Source organism: Nasonia vitripennis (assembly GCF_009193385.2).
Source record: "Nasonia vitripennis strain AsymCx chromosome 2 unlocalized genomic scaffold, Nvit_psr_1.1 chr2_random0005, whole genome shotgun sequence".
NCBI classification, from domain to species: Eukaryota; Metazoa; Arthropoda; class Insecta; order Hymenoptera; family Pteromalidae; genus Nasonia; species Nasonia vitripennis.
The window spans coordinates 473,818-497,813 of NW_022279612.1; the positions used below are offsets into that span (position 1 = coordinate 473,818).

At 30.8% G+C, this 23,996-nt stretch overlaps 2 protein-coding genes across 6 annotated transcripts in view; one reads left to right on the forward strand and one right to left on the reverse strand.

The window, feature by feature from the left end:
* The window catches only part of LOC100301564 (TGIF-like), a 160,532-nt gene that overhangs the window by 2,882 nt on the left and 133,654 nt on the right, over positions 1 to 23,996 (forward strand). For all 5 annotated transcript variants that reach the window (XM_032601516.1, XM_008207890.4, XM_031925101.2 and 2 more), the window contains 1 exon segment: positions 22,932 to 23,200. In XM_032601516.1, coding sequence (XP_032457407.1) covers positions 22,932 to 23,200 — 269 coding nt within the window.
* LOC100678524 lies at positions 1,794 to 20,742 on the reverse strand. The gene is made up of 3 exons (XM_003426253.5): positions 20,590 to 20,742; positions 2,497 to 3,169; positions 1,794 to 2,382 (listed from the first exon to the last, which is right to left on the reverse strand). Exons 2-3 carry the CDS (start codon positions 2,771 to 2,773, stop codon positions 2,171 to 2,173), a joined length of 489 nt encoding a protein of 162 aa, XP_003426301.1. The 5' UTR covers positions 2,774 to 3,169; positions 20,590 to 20,742; the 3' UTR covers positions 1,794 to 2,170.

Here is a 23,996-nt window from a genome sequence, read left to right on the forward strand (position 1 = left end):
AATCACTTTAAAAAATGTTACTCGTATACCACTACGAAAATTTTGCAATTGTATACTTACTATGTAGTTTTGTAAATTATTTCTACAATTATATAAATTCAAAATACCATTTTTGGTATTATAAATATCTTAAATATAAAATAAGGAGTCGATAACACATATTTCTGTAATGTGTTAATTTTTTTGTAAATTAATTGCGCCTTTTTAGCGTAATCTTTTGCTATTTTAACTTAAATGTGTTACATACTTCTTAAAAGAGTCAATGTATTTTAAACGAAAATTTAGATTATCGGTTTAAGATTTAAAGGAATATTTAAAAAAAGTTGCAATATGTGAGACTAAGTACTTGGCATTTTTATTAACTTAAAATGATTATAAAATATTTTCTAATATTTTATCGATATATTTCATTCTCACTTAATCAAAATGTATATCTACAAAATATTTCTAATATATTTTAAGATTAATTAAGGAAATATATTGAAAACCTTGTGACATTATTATATTTGTACGGAACATTATGGAATATAATGAGAAAATATAATTTTTTAAAGTTTTATTTTATATTTCGAAACAATTGTGCAGAGTAAGCGATTCCCGCATGCTTCTCTCGGGAGGCAAAACACCTGTGCGAGGATCGCTTACTCCGTGCACATGTATCGAACTGTATTTTTTGAAGTGGTGTGCTAAAAACGTGGTTTTTATGGGACTCTTTTTTTATGCGATACGAGCCCGAAAAATCGCGGTTCGCGCAAGGAATGTTAAAAAAATAAAATCGGCGTCACCTTCTAATCCCGTAGATTCCAAATCAAAATAAACAATTTTATCTGAACGTGATATTGAATCTGAAGTTTTCATTTTTCAGAGGCATTCATTTTTTTTTTTTTTTTTTGGCTTTATGAGCTACAATATTATTGAATGATTCATTTATTTGACTAGAGGCCGCAACTGAAAATTTATGAGAATTCGCAGCATATTTGTCAAAAAAACTAACTAGTTTTGTATACAAGTCATCGTCTGATAATGTAACTGTGTGTTTATCTTTGGTCTTACACCAGGAACTACAATTTTCATGTCGATACCGTATAAATGATCCGGTATTCTTTTTAACTCGTCAGCTAACTTTTTACTTTGGCCCTTATTTTGCCTCACAGCATAAGAAAAACATTTTTTTATGTGACCTATGACTCCCTTTCGGTTCAATTGCTTGGGCGAATCTTTTAACTTGTATAATTCATTACTGAAATTCTTTACGAGGTGATTTGTATCAGCTAATTTGTCGATGTGAATATCGGGATTGTCTTTTCGCACAGCAGATATCATTGAGCTATCCTCATCACCGATAATACACCGGACTTGTAAACCAGCCTCTTTTAAAATTTTACTATGGTTTATTAATTGAACGCCAGCGTCTGCTTCCATGGCCTTCGCACTTCCATGAAAGTTTTTTGGCAGTCGTGATCTACGTTACGCCCTGCATCGCATGTCCGGCATTTCCGATTTCTTGTCGCATAATCAATGACTTTACCTGACAAAAATCCTATCACGGTGCTATAGCCGTTCAAGCTATCGTAGCTTCGGCCATTGCCACGTTTCGTCCAACCAGTATCGAAGGAAACAATAATATTAATAATATCGCCTACAGCAGCATCGAAAGTTTGTTGTGATTCAGGAGTAGTGTTTTGATATGAGGATTTTAGAGCGGTAAGATTCAGGTATAAGTTGGACTCAATCTCTGGTGACCTACAAAGTTTTATAGAAATTCAATAAATAACGCAACACCTTTTTTTTAATAGAGAACTTTTATATAGATTAGTTTATATACAGTGTATATGTATAAATCGAAAATCATAATAAATCAATCGAATAAGCAATATAAAATGTATACAATAGGTATACTAACTAAACCTTTGTATATAAACTTTCATTTGTACAATTATAAAATATTGGAATTCATTCGATGTTAATATCATTATTACATTTATAAAAATGCTGAATAACATTGAACTTATAAGAATCATACATGTTCAACAAATTCTATTATAAACACAGTGCCTCATCGGAAAAAACTAACATGTGTTTTATAAAATACAAAATCGATTAGTTACATTGACATATTATTCATGTTTATTATAAATGTAATCTACTTATGACGATTATTGATTGATCCTTACAACTGATTACGTAGCTTCTCAATATTTTCTATGACTAGTTGTTTTTCTTCAATCGCAGCTTGTAAGCAGCTGGTTCGAGCTTCAGTTTCGATTGCTGTTCCTATCATTTTCTCGTACTGCTTGTATAAATAATTGGAGATGGATGGTAAATTTGCACAAGCAAGAAGTTTGTTTAAATTGGTGTTTCCAACACCTGCGTGCACAGCTCCTGTAATAATACATTATAATAAATATGTATATATCTTATTATTGGAAAGAAATAACAAATTTTCAGTTGACGTTAAATTTTCTAAATTGCTGCATTATGATATTGAGTATTTACCTAACACAATAGATGCAGTCACTTCTGATTTGCCATTTTCATCCTTGCTGCTCATCTCCACTTTTGTTGTTCCTTGACATGAATCGCGTTTGATTGTTAAAATCGAATAAAGACCGATACACTTTTCTTCAATCGTATTTGTTAAAAATAAAATAGACTGGCACTCTTTACATTTCAGATTCTCTCCGAGTACATCCAAATCGACTATACGCTTCCTGTTATCTTCTCTTGTCACCTTAGGCAAAACCTCTACTTCTTTCTTACTACCACCTGACATTGCTTGATATCGTCTGAATGTAGTTTTTTAAAGAAATCTCCCATTTTTATAACGATAATTTGTATTAGTTGGCGGAGACATGGCTTGTAGCGTGGCTTTCATAACCTCTCAACGCAACTGCCGAGCCAAACTGTAAACAAGAAGCCCAGAGAGAAAGAGAGAGAGAGAGAGAGAGAGAGAGAGAGAGAGAGAGAGAGAGAGAGAGAGTAAGCGAGCGGCGTTGCCAGACTTCCGCGAGGCTTGGAGGGAGATGCGCAGAAGTCTGATTTCGCACTCTGCGCAACAAGCAGACAAGAATAGAGCGAATTGGTTCTCAACCACTTCTTCTCTGGGCATGGGGGGCGTGCATTGCGTGCCACTTCATTGAGCGGAGTACCACTGGGCTGAGTGAACTACCTTAAAACAAAGAAAATAAGACAGTGGATTAAAACCCACTTATAAGTAGAAGCTGAGATATAGGCATCTGTGAACGAACACACATACGCACATTGTCACACACATACATCTGTCCGTACGGATATTTGCAAAACCACTACATTTCTACTTAAAATGCATCAAAACACACTTCCTAAATGTTTTTACATAAACTCTAAAAATTACTATTACAAGGCTTACTTAAGTAGGAAACAAAACAAAAAAATATGCATTATCCGAATGTAGTCTCTTATTTATCTCGACTTAAATAAAATAAAAATTATTCCTTAAATGTTTGTAAAATATTTTGAAATATTTCTAAGAAAATGTATTATAATCTTGTAATTTTACATTTCTAAAAATTGTTTTATGAATATTGTAAAATAATGCTGAGTAATATGACTATTATAAACAACGAATATTGTAAAATAATGCTGAGTAATATGACTGGAAAAGATTATAAAAATGTATCAATATATGTTGCCTCAACTAAATAAAAAAAGTATCTGCGTAATATTTATAAAATATTTCAAAATCTTGAAAAGAAAATGTATCTTAATCACGTAATTTAATATTTATTCAAAATATTTTACAAGCCTTTTAAAATATGTCTAAAAAATAAAATTTTAAAATGTTTTTAACATTTTTTATAATATTTTATTACTATATTTTTTTGTGAACCAAATTAAAATGTCTCTTATAAATATTTATAAAATATTTTTAAATGTTTTTAGATGAATTTATAACGATGTATGTGCATATTTGAATAAAATATGAATGCAACATTATAAAACCTTTGTAAGAAAATGTATCCAACTCTTGCAGTTAAATATTTATTCAAAATATTTTACTCAACTTTTTAAATATTTTTAAAAAACACTATTTTAAAATCTTTTCAACATTTTTTATAATATTTCATTTTGATATTTTTTGTGAACGAAATTAAAATATTTTTAAGCAATATTTACAAAATATTTAAAAATATGTTTTGGAAATATTTCATAGCGATTTATACAAATATTTTGCGAAATTATGAAATATTTTTTACAAAATATGCTCGTATCAAACAAAAATATATTAAAAAAAATATTTTATAATTGTGTGGGTCATATATTTTATAGAAACGTTTATTTTACAGTTTTCAATGGTTTAAAAAATGCATCTAAAATATTTTAAAATATACAAATATTTTGAAATATTATGTTTTATTAGGGGTATTCCCTACTGAAAAAGCTTAAGTGATTATTACCTGGTAATCCTCTGATAATCAGCTGATAATCATGCCAAACCGTCAGCTGATTCTTTCTAATTATTATTCATATATTATTATCTTATACAGCGTTATACTAGAAGAATTCATCACACTACTACCTAAGCTATTCACACAATTAGTGAGAATTCGAAGTTTTATTCTTCTTATATCCTACAATGGATAGAATAAGTTAATCTCGCTAAACAAACTTTTTTCAAAAGTAAAAACCTTGGCAAGAAAAAGTAGTGAAATCTATAAATATAAAAATGTCAAGTAAAGGTTTATTTTTTGTTATACACGCTAAGATAAAGCTAAAGTTAAAATCAGCTTTTCCAAAAAATATCCAAATTCGTATAGCAAAAAATAGTATATTGTGCATCTAGGGGGGAAAATCGGCTTTTTCTAGCGAGGGTGATGTAGGCGCCCTCGACTTCCACTCGTGCTCAAAACATCACTCGAGTCTGAAAAAGCCACTTTCCCTTGTTGCACACCGTACTTTTTATGATAAGTGCACGAATAGGCCACTTATCATGCATATGAAAAGAATGGGAAATTCGAGGACTTTTTAAAGTAAACCAATAGTATATTAAAATTTTGAAAAATTCGAAAATTTTGAAAATTTTGAAAATTTTGAAAATTTTGAAAATTTCGAAAATTTTGAGAATACTTATATAGACACACACATCCATCGGATAGGCTGCAGAGTGAGGAAAAAGCTACTCTCTTGGGCGGAAAAGGCTTTTAGATGCATGGAAAGTGGCCTTTTTCGTGCACGTATCATGGAAAAAACATTTACTTGACATTTATAGATTTCACTACTTTTTCTTGCCAAGGTTTTTACTTTTAAAAAAAGCTTTTTTTAGGGAGGTTTCACATCTTTTACAGAGCAGTTTCTTCTTGAATTTTTTGTCTATTTGATGGACAATATAAGCTACTATTGCTTTAGACATTGATATGTATTGCGCATATGCGTATATATATCACATACGCATACGCGCAATAGTAATGATTTAAATGCAATCGAGATTTTTGTTGGAGGCTAGAAAATCCAATTTTAAAGTATATAGGGTCGCTTTGTCCTGAACTTCAACCTTTCTTGCCAGTGCGGCGCTATCGCGCACCTTGATCTTTTTATCTTTTACACTATAGGTTGAGATTCAATAAAATTTAAAATATAAAAAAATAGATCTATAACTATGAATTAAATGTTTAAGAGGGCACACCACCTTTGGAATTAAAATCAAAATTTTTTATTAAAAATTTATATATACTTATATAAATAAACAAAATTTTGTTTGCTATCCTTAGACATAATTACCTTTATTTTGATGGTTTTAGACTTTCTATATACCTGTATAATACCTACGTATAGTAGAGAATCCATAATTCACTGACCGTAATATTTCAAGGGAACGAATGGCCTAAATGAGCTCAAACTCCAGGATATTGTTTAAAAGTACATTAGTTATGAAATGAATGAGGGGATTTGATTTAAATTTCATCGAAAAAAAGTTACATGATAATTATGTTAAAATTAATCAAAAATTGATTTAAAAAATCAGTCATATGCTTATAAAACTTTTTCTATGAAATTTAAATCAAATCCCCTTAATCATACCATAACTAATGTACTTTTAAACAATATCCAGGAGTTTGAGCTCATTTGGGCCATTCGTTCCTTTGGAATCTTACGGTCAGTGAATGATAGACTACCTACTATACGTAGGTATTATACAGGTATATAGAAGGTCTAAAACCATCAAAATAAAGGTAATTATGTCTAAGGATAGCAAAAAAAAATTGTTTATTTATATAAGTATATATACATTTTTAATAAAAAATTTTGATTTTAATTCCAAAGGTGGTGTGCCCCCTCATGAATTAAAAAAATTAGAAATATTATTTTCGAATAATAAACAAATTTTTAATATCTACTCTATTGAAAAATCTTAGATGAGACTCAGATGTGATTTGGCGTGATTTTCAGATGAGAGACAAGTGAGTCTCATTAGATTCTCACTCGATTCTCATATTCTCATCTGATTCTTATCTAATTCTTATTTGATTCTCATATTACCGAAGTCAAATGTTATTTTGTCAAATCTTAATTTAGATTTGTAAGGAATTTGTGAGGATCTGTAAGGTTAGTAAAATACAAATCTCAATTATAATTTAATAAAATAACATTTAGCTATCACCAGCTGAGAATCGGGTGATAATTGGATAAGAATCAGATGAGAATCAGATAAGATTGTGAGAATCAAATGAGAATCATATAAGACTCACTTGATTCTCATCTGGAAATCACTCTAAAATCTCTTTTGATTCTTATCTGATTCTTATCCGAGATTTTTCAATAGGGTGTACTTGAACTTGAATCATTATTTATTCTAGATTTTGTCATCAAACACTTTTATTTTAAGAGAATTATCATATCATTCAAGTCTAAGTATATGAATTTGAAAATAAATTTAAATAAAAAATGTGTCCTCTACTTAAAAATATTTCTAATTATTTAAATATTTAAACATATAATTTATAAATATAAATATTTTCTCTAGGAATTTGCATGAATACAGATTAAGTCTATCCGTTGAAAGTTATAATTTAAATAAAACTTTGAGTTTTCTATAATAGTGCAAATAACTTAGATACTATAGTCACGCAGTGGTTTGTCACGCTGACAATCTGAATTCGATCCTTCAGCAGGTAAATATTTTTTTCCTTTTCTTTCTTTTTTACCTATTTAATTTGTTTAAATTGTAAATTAATTATAGTTATACTAAATTGTTGGTTATAATGTAACGTTTTATAAGATAATAATATATAAATGATAATCAGGTGAAAGTCAGCTGACGTTTTGGCATAATTAACATTTGATTATCAGGTAATAATCAGGTGAGCTCTTTAAAAGTAAAATTGTTCTGATTGAATTATACGTGTGCGCGTATAAGTATGTGTGTATGCGCGTATAAGTATGTGTGTATGCGCGCGAGCGCCCGCGTGTATCTGTGTGTGTACATATTGCTAAAACTATTCAGCAAGTTTAACGATTCAATTAGATCTGATTCTGAAAAGCAGTTATACACATAGTTATATAAGAGTAGTATTTAGTGATAATAAATTGGGTAATTGATTAACGCAATTCAACAACCTAATGTGATAGCATATATTTTGTTAAACATTAAAACTAAGCATAAAATTACAAAAAATTGAAAGGGTCGCCTTATTGAAAAATCTCACGTGAGATCTCCCGCTAAAATTTCATGTAACCAATGTTTTGTTCCTTACGCGTTTTAAACTGTTATTACGTAGTATATCTTGAGAGTTGTTCGCAGAGAGCGTAAGATGAGCGTATTTTCTTTCAAACCGGACCTCACATTTATTAACATGGTAGCAAAGTGATAGTTGAAAAATGAGTGAAATTATGTACCCACGTGCTGCTGGTTGTGAAATAAAAAAAGAAGATATTGAGCAACAGAAAATAAACACAGTGAAGTTAAAGAAGCTATTGAAAATACAGATTAAAAAAATCTGGATATTGAAAAAATTGATTTTTGAAATTACGAGTGAAAATACAAGAAGTATAAAAATGTCGATAAATGAAGAATTAAGATGTCATAGTTTTGACGGCAAAGATTATAGCATTTGAAAAATAAGAATCCTGCTGTATCTGAAATGGAAGAAGTGCGACGAACCAGCAACACGAGAAAAGCTGCAAACAGATGAACAGAATACATGGGACGAAAAGAATTCAAGGCAATGAACTACATATATTGTAGCATCACAAACGAACAGTTAGAATTCGTTGGAGACGAGGATACAGCTTTAAAAATAATGAAAAAATTCAACCAGATATATTTGAAAGAGTTGACTGCATTACAGATTTGTGTAAGAAATAAATTGGATATAATGAAATTAAAAGATTACGAAGAATCAAGCACATTTTTTCAGAGTTTGTGAAAATAATAAATGAATTGAAAAGTGCTGGTGCCAAAGTAAATAAAAGAGAAAAACTCGATTATTTGTTGAAGACGCTATCAGATTCACTAAGTTATGTTGGAGACGTAAATGATTCAATGCAAGAAAGTAATCGCTCATGTAAATTTTTTAAGAATTAAATCAAAATGTGGGAAATAATAAACCCGAACGATAACGGTAATAAATAGCCGAATGTATTTAAAGTAAAAAGAAGAGAAAAAAGTGTTTTGGCTGCGGAAAGAAAGAACATCTAAGGAGAGCGTGTACAAATCCGTGGAACGAAGAAGCCAATGGAGAAATGTACTGGACAGGAGGTGCACACCAGCAGCAACAGCAGTACAGAGGCCACGGGGGACGAGGTTATGGCGGTCAACGAGGACAAGGCAGAGGCTGGCAACAACCACGTGCCGACAAAACGAGCCAACACGATGCGAGATACATATAAAAAGGTTACGAAGAAGAAGGTACAAGAAATGTCTTAAAACAGGTAAAACATGATTACGACAAAGTAAGTGAAACCGTAGTGTATAATTGCGATAAAGGTAAAATTAAATGGATAATAGACAGTGGATGTTCAGACCACATTGTAAATAATGAGACATATTTTTTCGGAAAGCATTATTTTGAAAAAACCAATAAATGTTAAAGTTGGAGATGGTAGAGACTTGAAATGCACTAAAGTTGGAAAAACTGTTACTTATTTTTTAGTAAATAATAAGAAAATTAAAATAACAATAATGTATTCTATGTAAAAGAGATAGATAAAAATCTGATTAGTTATGCGAAAGTAACAAATAAGAATAAAATTATTTCTATTGCTAATACGTCAAAGATATATAACAAAAATAATAATTTGATTGAAATTGCATATAAAAAAATAGTACATTACGATACTAGTGACATAAATCGTACTTTACGGCGCGACGTATATATACCCGAGCGCAGCGAGTGCGCTTAACACCGCGCCATGAAGAACGACTTATGACACGTGTATCGTACAATATTTTATACCATCTGCCTGACATATAAGTCAGCGGGCACGCCTATTCGTGTCATTAGCAGTCCATTTTTTCACCGTGCAGTAGCGTCCGAGCGTAGCGAGGGTGATAAGCACGGTAAAATAATGGACTACTTGTGCCACACGTGACATAAGTGCGGACTTATGCCACGCAGTGCTATAAACGGTTTATATAAAATGAATAGTTTTGTTGGAAGATTAGAAAGTTTGTAAATAATGTTGAGAGAATGACACGAAAAATAAAATACCGATCATAGAATTTTGGGACATGTAAATTTTAATTATTTAAATACGATGTGTAAAGAAAAATTAGTTGAAGGAATGCCAAACAATTTTGAAAATGTAAATTTAAAATGTGAAACATAGATACAAAATAAAAAACGTAATTTTCCATTCCAAAATAAGCGTATAGGTGCATCAAAATATTATTTGACTTTTATAGATGATTTTAGTAAATGCGCTAAATATATATGTTCAAATCAACAGATGAAGTGTACAATTATTTTTTGGATTATATAAATAAAGTAGAAAATTTAACTTGCAAGATAAAATTAAAAGATTGAGGTATGATAATGGTAGAGAATATCCTCTATTATATTAAAATGTATCTGGTAGTCTCTGGCTATAAGTTCACTTTATTCCCAAAACTACGCCTCCTTAGGGGCCGAGGTAAACCAGACGTTGACCAGAGGTAGACCGGAAGTCAACCGGAAGTCGACCGGAAGTCGACCGGAAGTCAATCAGAAGTAATCGGAAAAAATACAAAATGACCCGGAAGTGACCGAAAATAACCGACAATAAACCAGAAATATACCAAAAATAAACAGGAAGTAGTCAGAATAATGTATATTTGCTGAAGTGCTCCTAAAGGGTAAATCGGAAATTAATCAATAAATAATTGATAAAAATTTTGAAAAGTTTAAAAAGTATTATTTATAAACTGTAAATAATGTTGAAGCCTTTCAGAAACATAAATATATACATATATACATATTTTAGTGATGAAATATCAAAATATTTAAAATGATGTACAATTATAATTGTATCCAATACTAAAAATCACATCAATACAAATCATTTTCAAAAATCTACATTTAAATAAATATTTAATGCAGTATACAGTTGAACACAATTGACAGTTAAATTTTAATAATGAGTATGGGCTATATGAAAAAACAAATCAATTATCTATTGATCTAATATCTGTGTCTTTTATAATATCTTATCTATTGATCTATTATCGATAAGGTATTATACAATACTATACTGTTTTAATCAAATTTTCAAATGCTATAGAAAAACGCCACAATCATAATAATTAGTCTGATACTGTACTAGTTCAAAAGATATGCGTAAATTATCTTTATTTCGAAACAGCATATCAATAAAAATTGTATGATCATCATCAAGACATTTTTTGTTAACACTATCAAAAATTCATATTACATAGTCTTTGTACCACAAACAAATCCACTGTCTGTTTATACTTGAACCAGATAAAAGTATTTAAATATATTCTTTATGTCTATCACTAGGTTGAATATTAGACAATCTTTGAAAATTAACTGCAAATTGTATATAAAAAATCGAGTAAAATTTTAAAATGTTGAATTCAAGAATATGGTTATCATTAAATTGACTTTTAGAATTAGAATAATTTCCAATTCCTTTTAAAATAAGTACATCTATAGTATCATGAATGTATCACAAATTGTCGTACAATAGCAAATAATTTATTTCTAATTTTTATTTTCATCAAGTGTTTCAGCACTTATTAATTGGTGTAAGTGATTTGCAGCATAACTCTTTTTACCTCTTTTTTAAACAAATGTCACATTGACAGTGACGAATTGACGTAGAAAACCATAAAATTTAAATACAAAGCAAAATCACATCAGTGATAAATAACTATATGCATATGATAATATAAAAATTTCAGGTTGCTTACTAGATAATAATGAGACATAATATTTTTCTATTTGTTTACTAAAATTCTAGCGTCTTTATTTTCATGATAATCAGTGATTGAATAATCAATTTAACTTGGCGGCAAAATTTTTTGAAAATTAAAATTCGAAAAAATTAAAGCTTGAAAGGCAAAAATTAAAAAACTGAAATTGAACAATTTCTAAAACGAAAATGTTCAATTGAAATATTAGGAAATATACAATAATGAGAGTTTCGAGTATTTTTGTTTCAAATTTAGAATTTAAAATTTATCTTTTGACTTTCATAGTTTTTTAATATTTCAGTTTCAAAATTTTACCTTCCATTATAAATCAATGCATAATTTTCGTGTTTCAAATCTTTTTTATTTAAAATTTTTACTCTCCCTAATAAGAAAGATAGAAGGCTAATTAATAAAACAAATGAAAATGTCTATGGCCGAGAAATTGAACTGCAAAGGTCAAAACGCGAACAAAAACAACCAGATAGATATGGTCAATCCGATTCGTATTATATTTATGTAAATATCGGAAGCGCAGATAGTCCGACAACTCACAAAGAAGCTTTACGCGGGAACAATTCTGATTTATGAAAAGAGGCTATGAATAAATTGTTTAAATAAAAATAAAACTTGGCAATTAGTAGAAAATCCGAAAGATAAGAAAATTTTAGATTTAAAATGGGTATTTACAAATAAATCCGATAATCATAAGAAAGCGAGATTAGTTGTACAAGGCTTTCAACAAAGTGAAGTATTGAAAGATTTATATTCTCCAGTCGCTAAAGTTCAAACATTGAAGTTATTATTATCATATTGTTGTGAAAATAGTTTAATGATTATACAGATGGATGTCTAAACTGCATTCCTAAATGGAAAAATAAAATCATAAGTATTTGTAAAACAACCTGTAGGTTACAATGATAAGACCAAACAGTGTATAAACTAGTGAAAGCGTTGTTTGGACTGCGAGAAAGCCCGACTGCTTGGCACAAATGTTTCGACGACTATATACAAAAATTAGGATTTAAGAGAAGTAAGTGATTATTGCTTGTACACAAAATGTGGGAATAACGAAACAATTTATTCAATTCTAAACGTTGGTGATTTATTAATTTGTGGAAAAACAATGCGAAAAATTAGTAAGATGAAGAACAAACTGTCATACAAATTTTCAATGAAAGACTTATGCGAAGTAGAGAACTTACTTAGAAATAAATATTAATTATGATTATAAAAATTGTAAGGTGACATATGTATTAGTACATTTTACAACTAGGGGCGAAAATGTGCTTTCCCAAGCGAGGATGATGTTTGAGCACGAGTGGTAGTCGAGGACGCCGTAGGCGCCCGAGACGGACACGAGTGCTCACACATCATCCGAGTCATTGTTTTTATTATTTATTTTATTTATTTAATCCATAATATATATGCCTTTACAGGCATTCTCTAGAGGCAAACAAGTTTCCAGTACATAGGAATGGACAAAAGAAGATTTAAAACTAATGCCGCAGTGGCTTGCCGTCTTGCATTGCTTCGCGATGCAAGGCACGTAAAAACGCTTCGCGTTTTGCGTTAAAAGTACGGCCGCTAACGCTTGCGCTTCGCGATCGCCATGTCCACACTGAGAGACTTTCGGTGTAGCTGTTACTCCTTAAAGTCTTGTAGTGCCTCAAAACGTGGTAGCGCTACTTTTGCAATCGGAGTAACAGCTACTCCGATCAGCGCAGCCCGTGCGCCGAGTCGGTATTCCAGCAGCGCCACCCCGTCGGTATAACAGCTGTCTGTAGAATCGGAACGACCGTTACTCTCTACTCCGCGCCAATTTGCCTGATGCCGCTGGTTTTCCGAGCACGTTCACAATTGGATTTCATACTGTGTTTTTTTATTGTTGTTGCGCTGTTTAATGTATATTACTACATAGAAAAATGGAGGACTTTTTCGAAAAAGCTGGAGAACTTCATAGCGACTAACGCGCGCTAAAGCGTGAGACGTAGCGCCCCGAATTCGCTCCGACAATCGGAGTAGCCACTACTCCGATCCGTCGGAGTAGAGAGAGCGCGTGCAATATGAGTAGGATTAGTTCATTTTCGGGACACGGGCTACGCCAAACGTACGGCGCTTCCGTCGCCGCTGTTACGGTAAATCAGCTGCACCGAAAGTCTCTCAGCGCACTGACGCTCATGCTGCGCTCTCACTGTCTAATATTTGTATTGGTTATCTCCTTTAAAAACCGTTTTTGAGGATTTGTCCTTCGTTAAAGCATTCCAAAAAATATTTGTCACAGTCTAAAGTTGTGTTTTAAGAATAGATACAACTTTTACATTTAACATTTTCATGAAAAACGTAGATCCGCAAAGTTTTATGGTAAATAATTGATTTTTTTGGTATAGAAAAACGATTTTGGGTTGTTAACTTGAGTTATAAGCATTTTTATGATTTCATGTTAACAGAAAAAAGTTGTATTTTTTAAATATCCAAGACCTATTTTGTTAACTTTTTTTGTAAAATGCTTAGGATTCGTTAAAAAACCGTTTTTGGCGATTTTTGGAGATGACCGCATTCTGCGTATGTATGCAAGATAAAGCTGAAAATAAAACCACAAGGTGGTAAAGGGAGTTTGCACACAAATTTTTAGCCCGACCGACTAAAGTCTCTCAGAGATAATCGTGTAACACCAAAATTTTTATTCAAAAATACATGCAAATATTGAACAAATATAAAGGATCGGGATAAAAAGAAATTTTGTTTTTTAGTTTGTGCAAGAGGAGACTCCTAAAATTTTAGCTCGATCGTTCAAAAATTGAGTGAAATATAGCATCTTACATATTTTTTGCTGACAAAACTATAAGGCACTTGCGTACCGCAGTCGTGCCTAAAAATTAATAATTGTCACGCATGACTGTATAAATCGCAAGATCAGATAGGATATTATATATATAGCCTTTCCAATTATTCATAACGACAGTACTGCACGTTTTGCTTTCTTTTACATGCTTTTCTATTTCATTTTTTCTCTTTGCGACGAAAGCTCGCAATCTTAATGAAGGAGGCACAACTCCTTTGAATATAAAAAACATTCGCTCCTGAGGAAGTACAGGGATCCATCCTGCTTCCTGATTAATGTGATTGTTTCACGGTGATACACATCTCCGTGAGTCTTGTTGGCCTCTGCTTTTCCCCATTCCCGGAGGATGATACGGTGAAAGTCCGCTCGATCAGCACCTGTTGAGTCGAATATATAAGTTATCTATTTACTAAGTTCTAACTTCAAGTGCCTCTTGGCTTTCCTTGTCGCATATTCTTGTTATCCCAATCAAGTGGGGCGATTCTTATCGTGCGGTCTTGGCATGTTGTAAGATTTCCCTATTCCTAGGTGGATGCTCTTTTCCTGTATCTTACTCTTACCTGACTCTCGTCTACTGTGTTGACTTTTCAGAGATTATTAATTTATCATAGCTTGTCTAGCGATTAGAGGGAAGCTGGTTACGCATTGAGTATGGCCCCCACAAAATGCGAATTTTGGACGACCTGCAGATCGTGTTTTTTATTAATGCAACACAGATTTAGACAATACTTTTAAAATGTTTACTCAACGGTTACTGTTTTGAGCTGTCATTAATTGACATTTTTACTTCACGCGACGTTAGTTTCTTGTCTCGCGCCTATGTGTATACGCGCACACTCGAGCACGCCGCGCGTACGCAGGAGAGAGAGAGAGAGAGAGAGAGAGAGAGAGAGAGAGAGAGAGAGAGAAACTGTACAGTGTCGCCACACGAGTCGCTAGAGGTTCCCAGTCTGTGCGCTGCAAGCGAATTTTACTTGATATTGCCCGTACTACTGTCTCTCCGCGCGCGCACTCGTGAGAACTGCCACCGTGATAGAAGACGCTCATCTCCTCCTCCCGGACTCGCACTCGCGCCACACGCGTTCTTTCCTCCTTCAGCGGACAGTAAAAGAACACAGTCAGTCCCTATGAAAATACGTTTATTGCTAAAAAAGGCACGGACGTAAATCTAGGCGTGTGCGCTCTCTTGGAGAGTTGGTGCAGAACTGCGCCATATGCAAGATTAAGCAGAGAGGGTAGAGTCCCAAAGTGGCTATTTCTTTATCTCCAACATTTATGATGAAAGGTAAAATTTTAAAACTGAAAATATTAAAAAACTATGACAATTAAAAAAATTAATTTAAAATTAAAAATTTACAACAAAAATACTCTAAACTCTTGAATTTTAATTTTTCTAAAATTTGCCGCCAAGTTAAATTGATTATTTAATCACTGATTCGAGAAAATAAAGATGCTAAAGTCTAAAATAAAGTAAAATTTAAAGTTTATGTAAAATTGTGCAATGTAAAATTTAAAATAAAGTAAAGTAAAATTTTAGTATTATTTAGTTAGTAACGTGAAATTTTTATATTATTAAAAAAGTTATCTATGCATATAGTTATTTATCACTGGCGAAAACATTGACGTGATTTTGTTCTCCCTATATAAAAACGTCATGACCGGATGAAGTGAAGCCAAGAATGCGTCAATATGATTGGCTCATGTAGTGCGCATGCCTCAAAAGTATCGTTAGAATTTTTTGATTTGTTATTGATTTCTAAAATTGATTCTAATATTGAAAATGTAATATAATACTATAATACATATCAAATTATAATTTGTGTATTTATAACATTCTAGAGACATTCTACTCTCGAGACTATTCTATTCTCGAGACATAACCTTAAAATTTTAAAAGGAAGTTGGCGATGAAACCGTGGCAATTTTGAAATTTATATGAGCGCGAAATGAATCATATATTGTAAAGTTTGATATATTTCCGCGATAGAAAACAAATATTAAAAATATCAATCAAGTATTTATATTCCATTTAATAAGTTAATGAAATTATAGTCTACTACAGTGTGCGCAGCGCACTGCGCCACGTCTAGTGTATTAAAATTTTATAATTTTCTACGTCAGTTCGTCACTGTTGATGTGACATAATAAGAAAAATTTATGCTGCGAATCACTTAAACCAATTGATTTGTGCAGAAATACCCGATAAAAATGAAAATAAAAAATAGATTATTTGCTGTTGTACGACAATTTATATTACATTAATGATAATATAGATGTACTTATTTTAAAAGGAATTGGAAATTATTCTAATTCTAAAAGTCAATTTAATGATAACCATATTCTTGAATTCAACATTTCAAAATTTTACTCGATTTTTAATATGCAATCTACAGTTAATTTTTAGAGGTTGTCTAATATTCAACCTATTGATAGACATAAAGAATATATTCAAATACTTTTTTCTTGTTTAAGTACAAACAGACACTGGATTTGTTTGTGGTACAAAGACTATGTAATATGAATTTTTGATAGTGTTAACAAAAAATGTCTTGATGATGATCATACAATTTTTATTGATATGCTGTTTCGAAATAAAGATAATTTATGCATATCTTTTGAACTAGTACAGTATCAGACTAATTATTATGATTGTGGCGTTTTTCTATAGCATTTGCAGTTGCTATTGTATTTAATATTTGCCCGTGCAATGTTCAATTTACTAATTGTAAAATGCGAGAAAATTTGATTATAATGTATGATTCATTAACTTTATCATTACTTCAAATATCAAAATATTATAAAAATAAAATTTATTTTGAAACAATTACTAAATTTTAATTATAAGAAATGTTATTCACGCAATAAAATTTGCTGAATTCAAATTAAATCGATATAACGGAAATCGATATAACCAAGAAAAATCAAGATCAAATCAAAGCTGAAACAACTCAACAACAAGGTCGACGGAATTCTACAACGAGACAACAGCCGTTCTCTACGCCAATTCAATCAAACCAGAAAGGATCAAGACTTAGAATGCTAATTTCGGTAAAGTTAAAAGTTTATTTCAGAGTCTTAGTATCAAACCGTCTGTTGTAATATGCACTGAAACTTTCAAACAAGCTAATCATAGTATATATAAACTGATAGGATCCAATGGGGAATATGACTGCTATTACAACGATAGTAGGTTAAATAAAAATGATGGTGTTATAATCTTTGTTAATAATAATTTAGTACAAAATACCGAAGTAGTTAAATATGGTAGATTTAAGATTGTAAGTACTATAATTAAGTTAACGAATTAAGTTAAATAGTAATAGTAATATTGAAATATCGTTCATATACAGATCACGCGAAATACCAAAGACTGAATTTATAATGGATCTGAATAAATACTTAATCAAAAAGAAAAATATCAAATTCATGTTGTAATTGGCGATTTTAATGTAGATCTGTTAGAATGCGATTACATGAGCCAGAAATTTCTGTGCAATTTTCTAGAAAAAGGTTATAAACCTGGATTTGTTGGTGTAACAAGACCACCCATGGGTTTAGCCAAAGGATCCTGCATTGGCAATATATTTATAAAAACTAATAACATTGATACAGTTACCTATAAACTCAAAGCTACAGTAACTGACCACTACCCTATTTTTATCGCAGTCAACAAAATGAAAACTGAACAAATTAAACCTATAGAATTATTAAACTATAACAAAATAAAACATATCGCGGCTACCATTAACTGCACTGAAATATTGTCAATGCAAGATTCAAATATAGCTATAAATAATTTAATAGATAAGATTAAGTTGTGTGTAGAACAAACTAAATCATGAAAAAAGTAAAAATAAACAGCAGGGTAGGAAGAATTGGATCACTGATGGGATAATTAAATCATGTAAAACCAAAGAACTATTATATAACTTATGGCAGATGGATATTACAAATGATCAACTCAAACTGGATTATAAAAACTATACTAGAATGTTAGATAAAGTTATTAAAGATGCTAAAATTGTATATGATGCAAAGCTAGTTCTAAATAATGTCAATAATCCTAAAAACCTTTGGGGTATCATATATAACAAAATGGGAAAGCAGAAAAATAGTAATACCATAAGTTATATAAAGGTTAATGATAATAAAATTACGGATAAAGTAGAGATCGCTAAGAGAATGAACAAATTTTTTGTGATATTAGCCGCAAATTGTCTGATGATATTGTGAAACCAAATAATGCCGAATCTAAACAACCAGATACAAATCCAAATTCAATATTTCTGAAACTTACAAGTACGAGTGAGGTAATAAATATAATTAACAACCTGAAGCTAAAAAGCGGTGGTGCTGATAAAATAAATAGCAAGACCCTAAAGATTATTGGAAGTTGTATCTCGATACCATTAACACATATTTTCAATATGTGTATTGAAAATGCGATTTGGCCGGATGCTTTGAAAAAGGTTGAAATCGTACCAGTATATAAAGCAGGTGAGAAGCATAGCATCAATAATTATAGGTCGATTTCACTCATATCTAACATTGTGAAAATTTTTGAAACAATAATATACAATAGGTTAAAAAAATATTAGCTCAAAGGATGCGTTTAATTATATTACGGAAATATTGTATAATAATATGGATAGGAATATACCAACAGTTGTAACTTATCTTGATCTGGCCAAGGCCTCCGATACGGTCGATCATAAATTACTACTTAAAAAACTTTACTGTATAGGCATTAGGGGTCAGGCTTTGGATCTTCTTCCAAGCTATCTTGATAATAGATACCAGACAGTTAAAATCGAAGAAAGTAAAAGTGACTTTTTGTTAATAAACACAGGTGTCTCTCAGGGTACTGTCCTGGGGCCACTATTAATTATATTATATATTAATGATATCTTGAAGACTAAGACTAAGACTAAGACTAATGATATCTTGAAGGAGATCCCCCTGAGCTCTATACTGTCTTCTGCTGACGATACTTCCATAATAGCCACTGGAGAGAATTGCTTAGAGGCACAAAGTAACATTAATGAATCCCTATTGGTCATAGATAACTTGCTGGCGGCTGTGAATAAATTATCACTAAATGTAGATAAAACAGCCTTCATGACATTCAGGAGCTATTGTAATAGTGTACCAGCTCACATAGAAGTAAAAATCCAGGATAGGATGTTGACTAGAGTGGAAAGCTGTGAATACCTTGGAATTGTTTATGACTGTAATTTGAAGTAGGATAAACATATTCAATATATAATTAAAAAAACGAAGTACTCAGTATATATTTTTTATAAGCTAGCAAACATCATGTCGACGGTAATACTACGAATGATATATTATGCTTTTTTACATAGCATGATAAGCTATGGAATCTTAGCCTGTGGTGGAGTGTATAAAAATAATCGAGATCTTGTGCAAAAATTACAAAGTAAAATATTGAAGATACTTATAATATAGCCTTAATATAGCCTCGAAGATAAATAGTTGTTCTAGGTTTAGATAACTGTCATGTGCGTTGAAGCTGTTTTTATTAATTATCTTCGAGGCAATAAGGCTACATTATAATGACTTTAAAATCCAGTACTTAAGTTCTACTAGTGTTACTAAGAAAAAGAGTTTAATTGTACCTAAAAGTTATAAAAGAGTCAGTGAAAAAAAAGTATTATAAGTAACAAAGCAATCATTACATATAATGCGCTAACCAAATAGTCTAAAAGTAGTAGATATAAATAAACCATCGGATAAGAATTTAATCAAGAGGTGGATTAAAATGAATTGTTGACTATGTATATGCCATTATTTAACATATGAATTATTTAAATGATATTTGTTATTATTGCGTGCGAAATAAAATTTAAGCAAAGAAAGTTATTTGATAAAACGCAATAAATAAGCATGCGATTGATGCCTTTAGTTTGTAACATATAGAGTAAGAAGGAAAGTTTTTTTTCTAGTTTTAAGTATTTTTTAATACTTGTATCTTATTATGTAATGCCAGTGCTTGCGAACAGGTAACTTGTTTACCTCTGCAAGGTTCTGAGTGTATCTATTAACTATTTATACTCTGTACTATTTTGGAATAAATAAATATATATATATATATATATATATATATTTATTTATTCCATATATATAAAGAAAATTAACTTTAAAAAAAAGTAAAATGTTAGTTTAATATATTCCGCAACAAAATTACTGATAAAAAATAAATGAGATCAATCAAACAAAGTCGAGTTTATTATATTGAATCATAATGAAGCAACCAAATTTTTTTGGTCAATAAAGGACTTAATTAACTTGAAGTTAAGTTATATAATGATGAATTAGGAAGAACTCTCAAGATACTCACTACGTAACTTGCCATGACTCGCGAACGTGAAAATAATGCCCACACTTAACAGCAATAATTAATTTATAAACGATAAACAAACAAATTAACACATACTAATTGCCGATAATGACTGTATTTGTTGGCATGTATTAGCTGTTGTATATAATCTGTACTATACCTGCGCAGCAGTTCCAGTAGGTATAATATTTATAAAATTGACTATATATATATATATATATATATATATATATATATATATATATATATATATATATATATATATATACATATATATATATATATATATATATATATATATATATATATATATATATATATATATATATATATATATATATATATATACATATATATATGGTAGGTTCTCTGACAAATCATACGCGAAAATAAAATTCTTGTCCAAACTTGGGAGATATGTTCTAGAGGTCGCCACGGTGTCAATTCTAAATTTTAAAATTGATTCCATCAATTCTCTCCGAGTTACAAGGGTTCAAAGTTGGTTATTTAAGCATTTTCAATGATTTATAGCTCTTAAACGATGAATTTTTCAATAAAAACTTACTAAATGTTTTTTTTGTTACATTTTCTCAGCTATTTAATAAAAGTTCCCTTTCTCTCTCTCTCTCTCTCTCTCTCTCTATATATATATATATATATATATATATATATATATATATATATATATGATATTTAAACCTTAATATTGGTAAAGGCAAGAGTGGTAAAAGCGATTCGGACTCCGACCACCATGAAATTCATGGAGATACCTTTTTCAAGTGCAAAAGTCTCAGTCACAAGTCCCAGAATGTCAGAGGCCCTATATTATTAGCTAAAATAGTACATTACGATACGTGTGACTTAAATGGTTCTTTTTTACACGGCGCAGTTAGCACCCGAGCGTAGCGACACCAATACCTAGTTGGTTGTTCTATGACGCTCTTCATGTGTTTTAAATAATTCATTATAATCATTAATAACGAACTTGTACATATAACATTCTTTGTGTGTACAAGGCTATCGATCATATACCTCTTTCTTTCTTTATTGCGTCGTTGCTACATAATCATTTTCTTTTCTTATTGCATTCGAGTCACCGCTTTAGCCAATAATTTCAACTCATAAATACTTTAAACATTTACCCCTTTAATAGATATTGTCATTGCGGTACGCATAAGGCCTGTTGAACGTCAGACATATGCTATTCACCTACATTGTATTGACATTCATCTCATTATATATACTAACTCATAAAATTTTTTCTGATTATTTATTGCAGCAGTTTTAACGAATAATAATCATGTCTCCAAATAATGATATTTTCTACGAATAATTCATTCATTCATTCATCCATATATATATATAGGCAAACATAATGAATATATTTGCCTATCTCATTATTTTGTAATTTATTATTTCGATTCTCTATTCCTCCGATATTATTTTCAGTAATTAATGTTTTGCTTACGACGAATTATTACTATGTATAATTTTACCCATATTATTGCGTTACTTGATTAAACAAATAAAGTGATTAAAGGCAATCAGCCACACATTTATTATAAACATAAATATTGATTTTTCTCTCTAGCTTGCATCCTATCTAATCCCACGTCTGCGCCACAAGTTCAATTTATAATTAATAAAATCACGAAGTCAAATCTTCGTACTGAATTTCTGCAATAATTCACTATCCATTATCTCGCATACTTTTTATCGTAACTTATCAGATGCTAAATTTGATTGATCGCGACTTCCAAATTATTACACAAAAATCAGTACATTCTAAGTCATAATTTATGATAAAAACTACTTTTATTATTATGTGTACAACTAAAGGTGTTGTGTATGATCATAAAATTTTGCAACGCGATTTAGACTCTTAGAGAGCATGTGAAAGCCACCTTGGCTAGAACATAACAAAACGTGCAGAACTGTCATTTTAGAAAATCGGAAAGGAATTATACGAATAACACGTCTGATATAGCGGGTTATTCAGTCGTGTATCAAAATGATTAATTCTTTAGTTGTTCATCTATGTAATAGAGAACCCTACCAAAATAACTGGTTTTCAAAATAGCGATCTGAGTTAACTGATTTCCGAAAGAGCTCATTTGGTGAACTGGTTTATGAAAGAGGGCTCTAAAACGATCTCATTTTCGACGAGAATTCCGAAATTGATGATGTTTTAATCAAATCTACGAGAGAGCTGCTTTCCAAAGGAAATTTCTGAAATAGCTTCTTTTCGTAGACTCTTAAGTTAACTCCTACTTCTTCTCAGCCAAATGATATGGAATAAGCATTCACAATCCATATTAATCAATGATTTATTTCATTTGCAGCTCTTGATTGCCTTCCTTTGTCTAGTAGCACAGATGATGATCACAGCAGTTCTGATACGGAACATTGTCTATCACCATTGCAAAGTAAGACAGAGTTTTCAATCACCAATAATACAACCATTAACTCTATTCGGAAACGAAGAGGAAACTTGCCAAAACACTCTGTTAAAATTCTAAAAAGATGGCTCTACGATCATAGATACAATGCATATCCTAGTGATACTGAAAAAATTACTCTAAGCGAAGAAGCTAATCTTACAGTACTTCAGGTATTCTATTTATGTAAACATCTAACTTAATTTTGCATAGTACTAATGTTCTAAAATTCTTATAACAAAATTCTAAAATTCTCAAAATAATGGTAATAAGTAGAAATAAGTGGGTTAATTAATAAGTAAATACATTGCAGTTGTCAATAATACGTTATCAATCTTTATTATGAGAGAAAAACCACTGCCAAGTCTTAAGCACCTATAATTTACCGTACCGTAGTACCGCCGACGATGCAAAATTTGACGACAGCTATGAGCACCGCCGCCCAAGTGCTCCCGCTTGCGGAAATGCAAGGTATGCATCTCCACACGCATGATCACTAGCCACCGACAAGTCATGTCGAATAGTAGGAAATTTTGGTTTATTTATAGATGAAACTCTTGTTACAAGAGAATTCTTAACGAATCGCAACAATTTTTTGCTAGAAATACTCGAAAATAGTTGAATATAAATGATGACAAGTTATTCTATACCAAATCACGAAAACCTATGTTTTTTTTTTAAAAAAAGCTTTGGAATCCATAATTTTCATGCAATATCTAAAACGGAAATATTAAATTTAAATATTACGACATAAAAAATTTAAGTTATTATTTCAACAATTTTATCTTACATATATTTACGGTTTCAAAATTTTTCCTTTCATTATAAATCAATTCGTAATTTTCTCATTTCAAATCTTTATTTTTTAAAATTTATACCCTCACTCGACTAAGTGGGCATTTTGATCTCTGTGGTTACAGTTCTCGTCTTCGGCTCGTGCTAGCTCTCCTCGACTCGTACTGACTACTC

Bases quoted from the DNA above. Each gene is read 5' to 3' on its own strand.
- LOC100678524 (XM_003426253.5), bottom strand. From the start codon at position 2,773: ATGTCAGGTGGTAGTAAGAAAGAAGTAGAGGTTTTGCCTAAGGTGACA. The intron at 2,383-2,496 runs GTAAATACTCAA...GTATTATTACAG, and splicing joins GACTGCATCTATTGTGTTAG to GAGCTGTGCACGCAGGTGTT.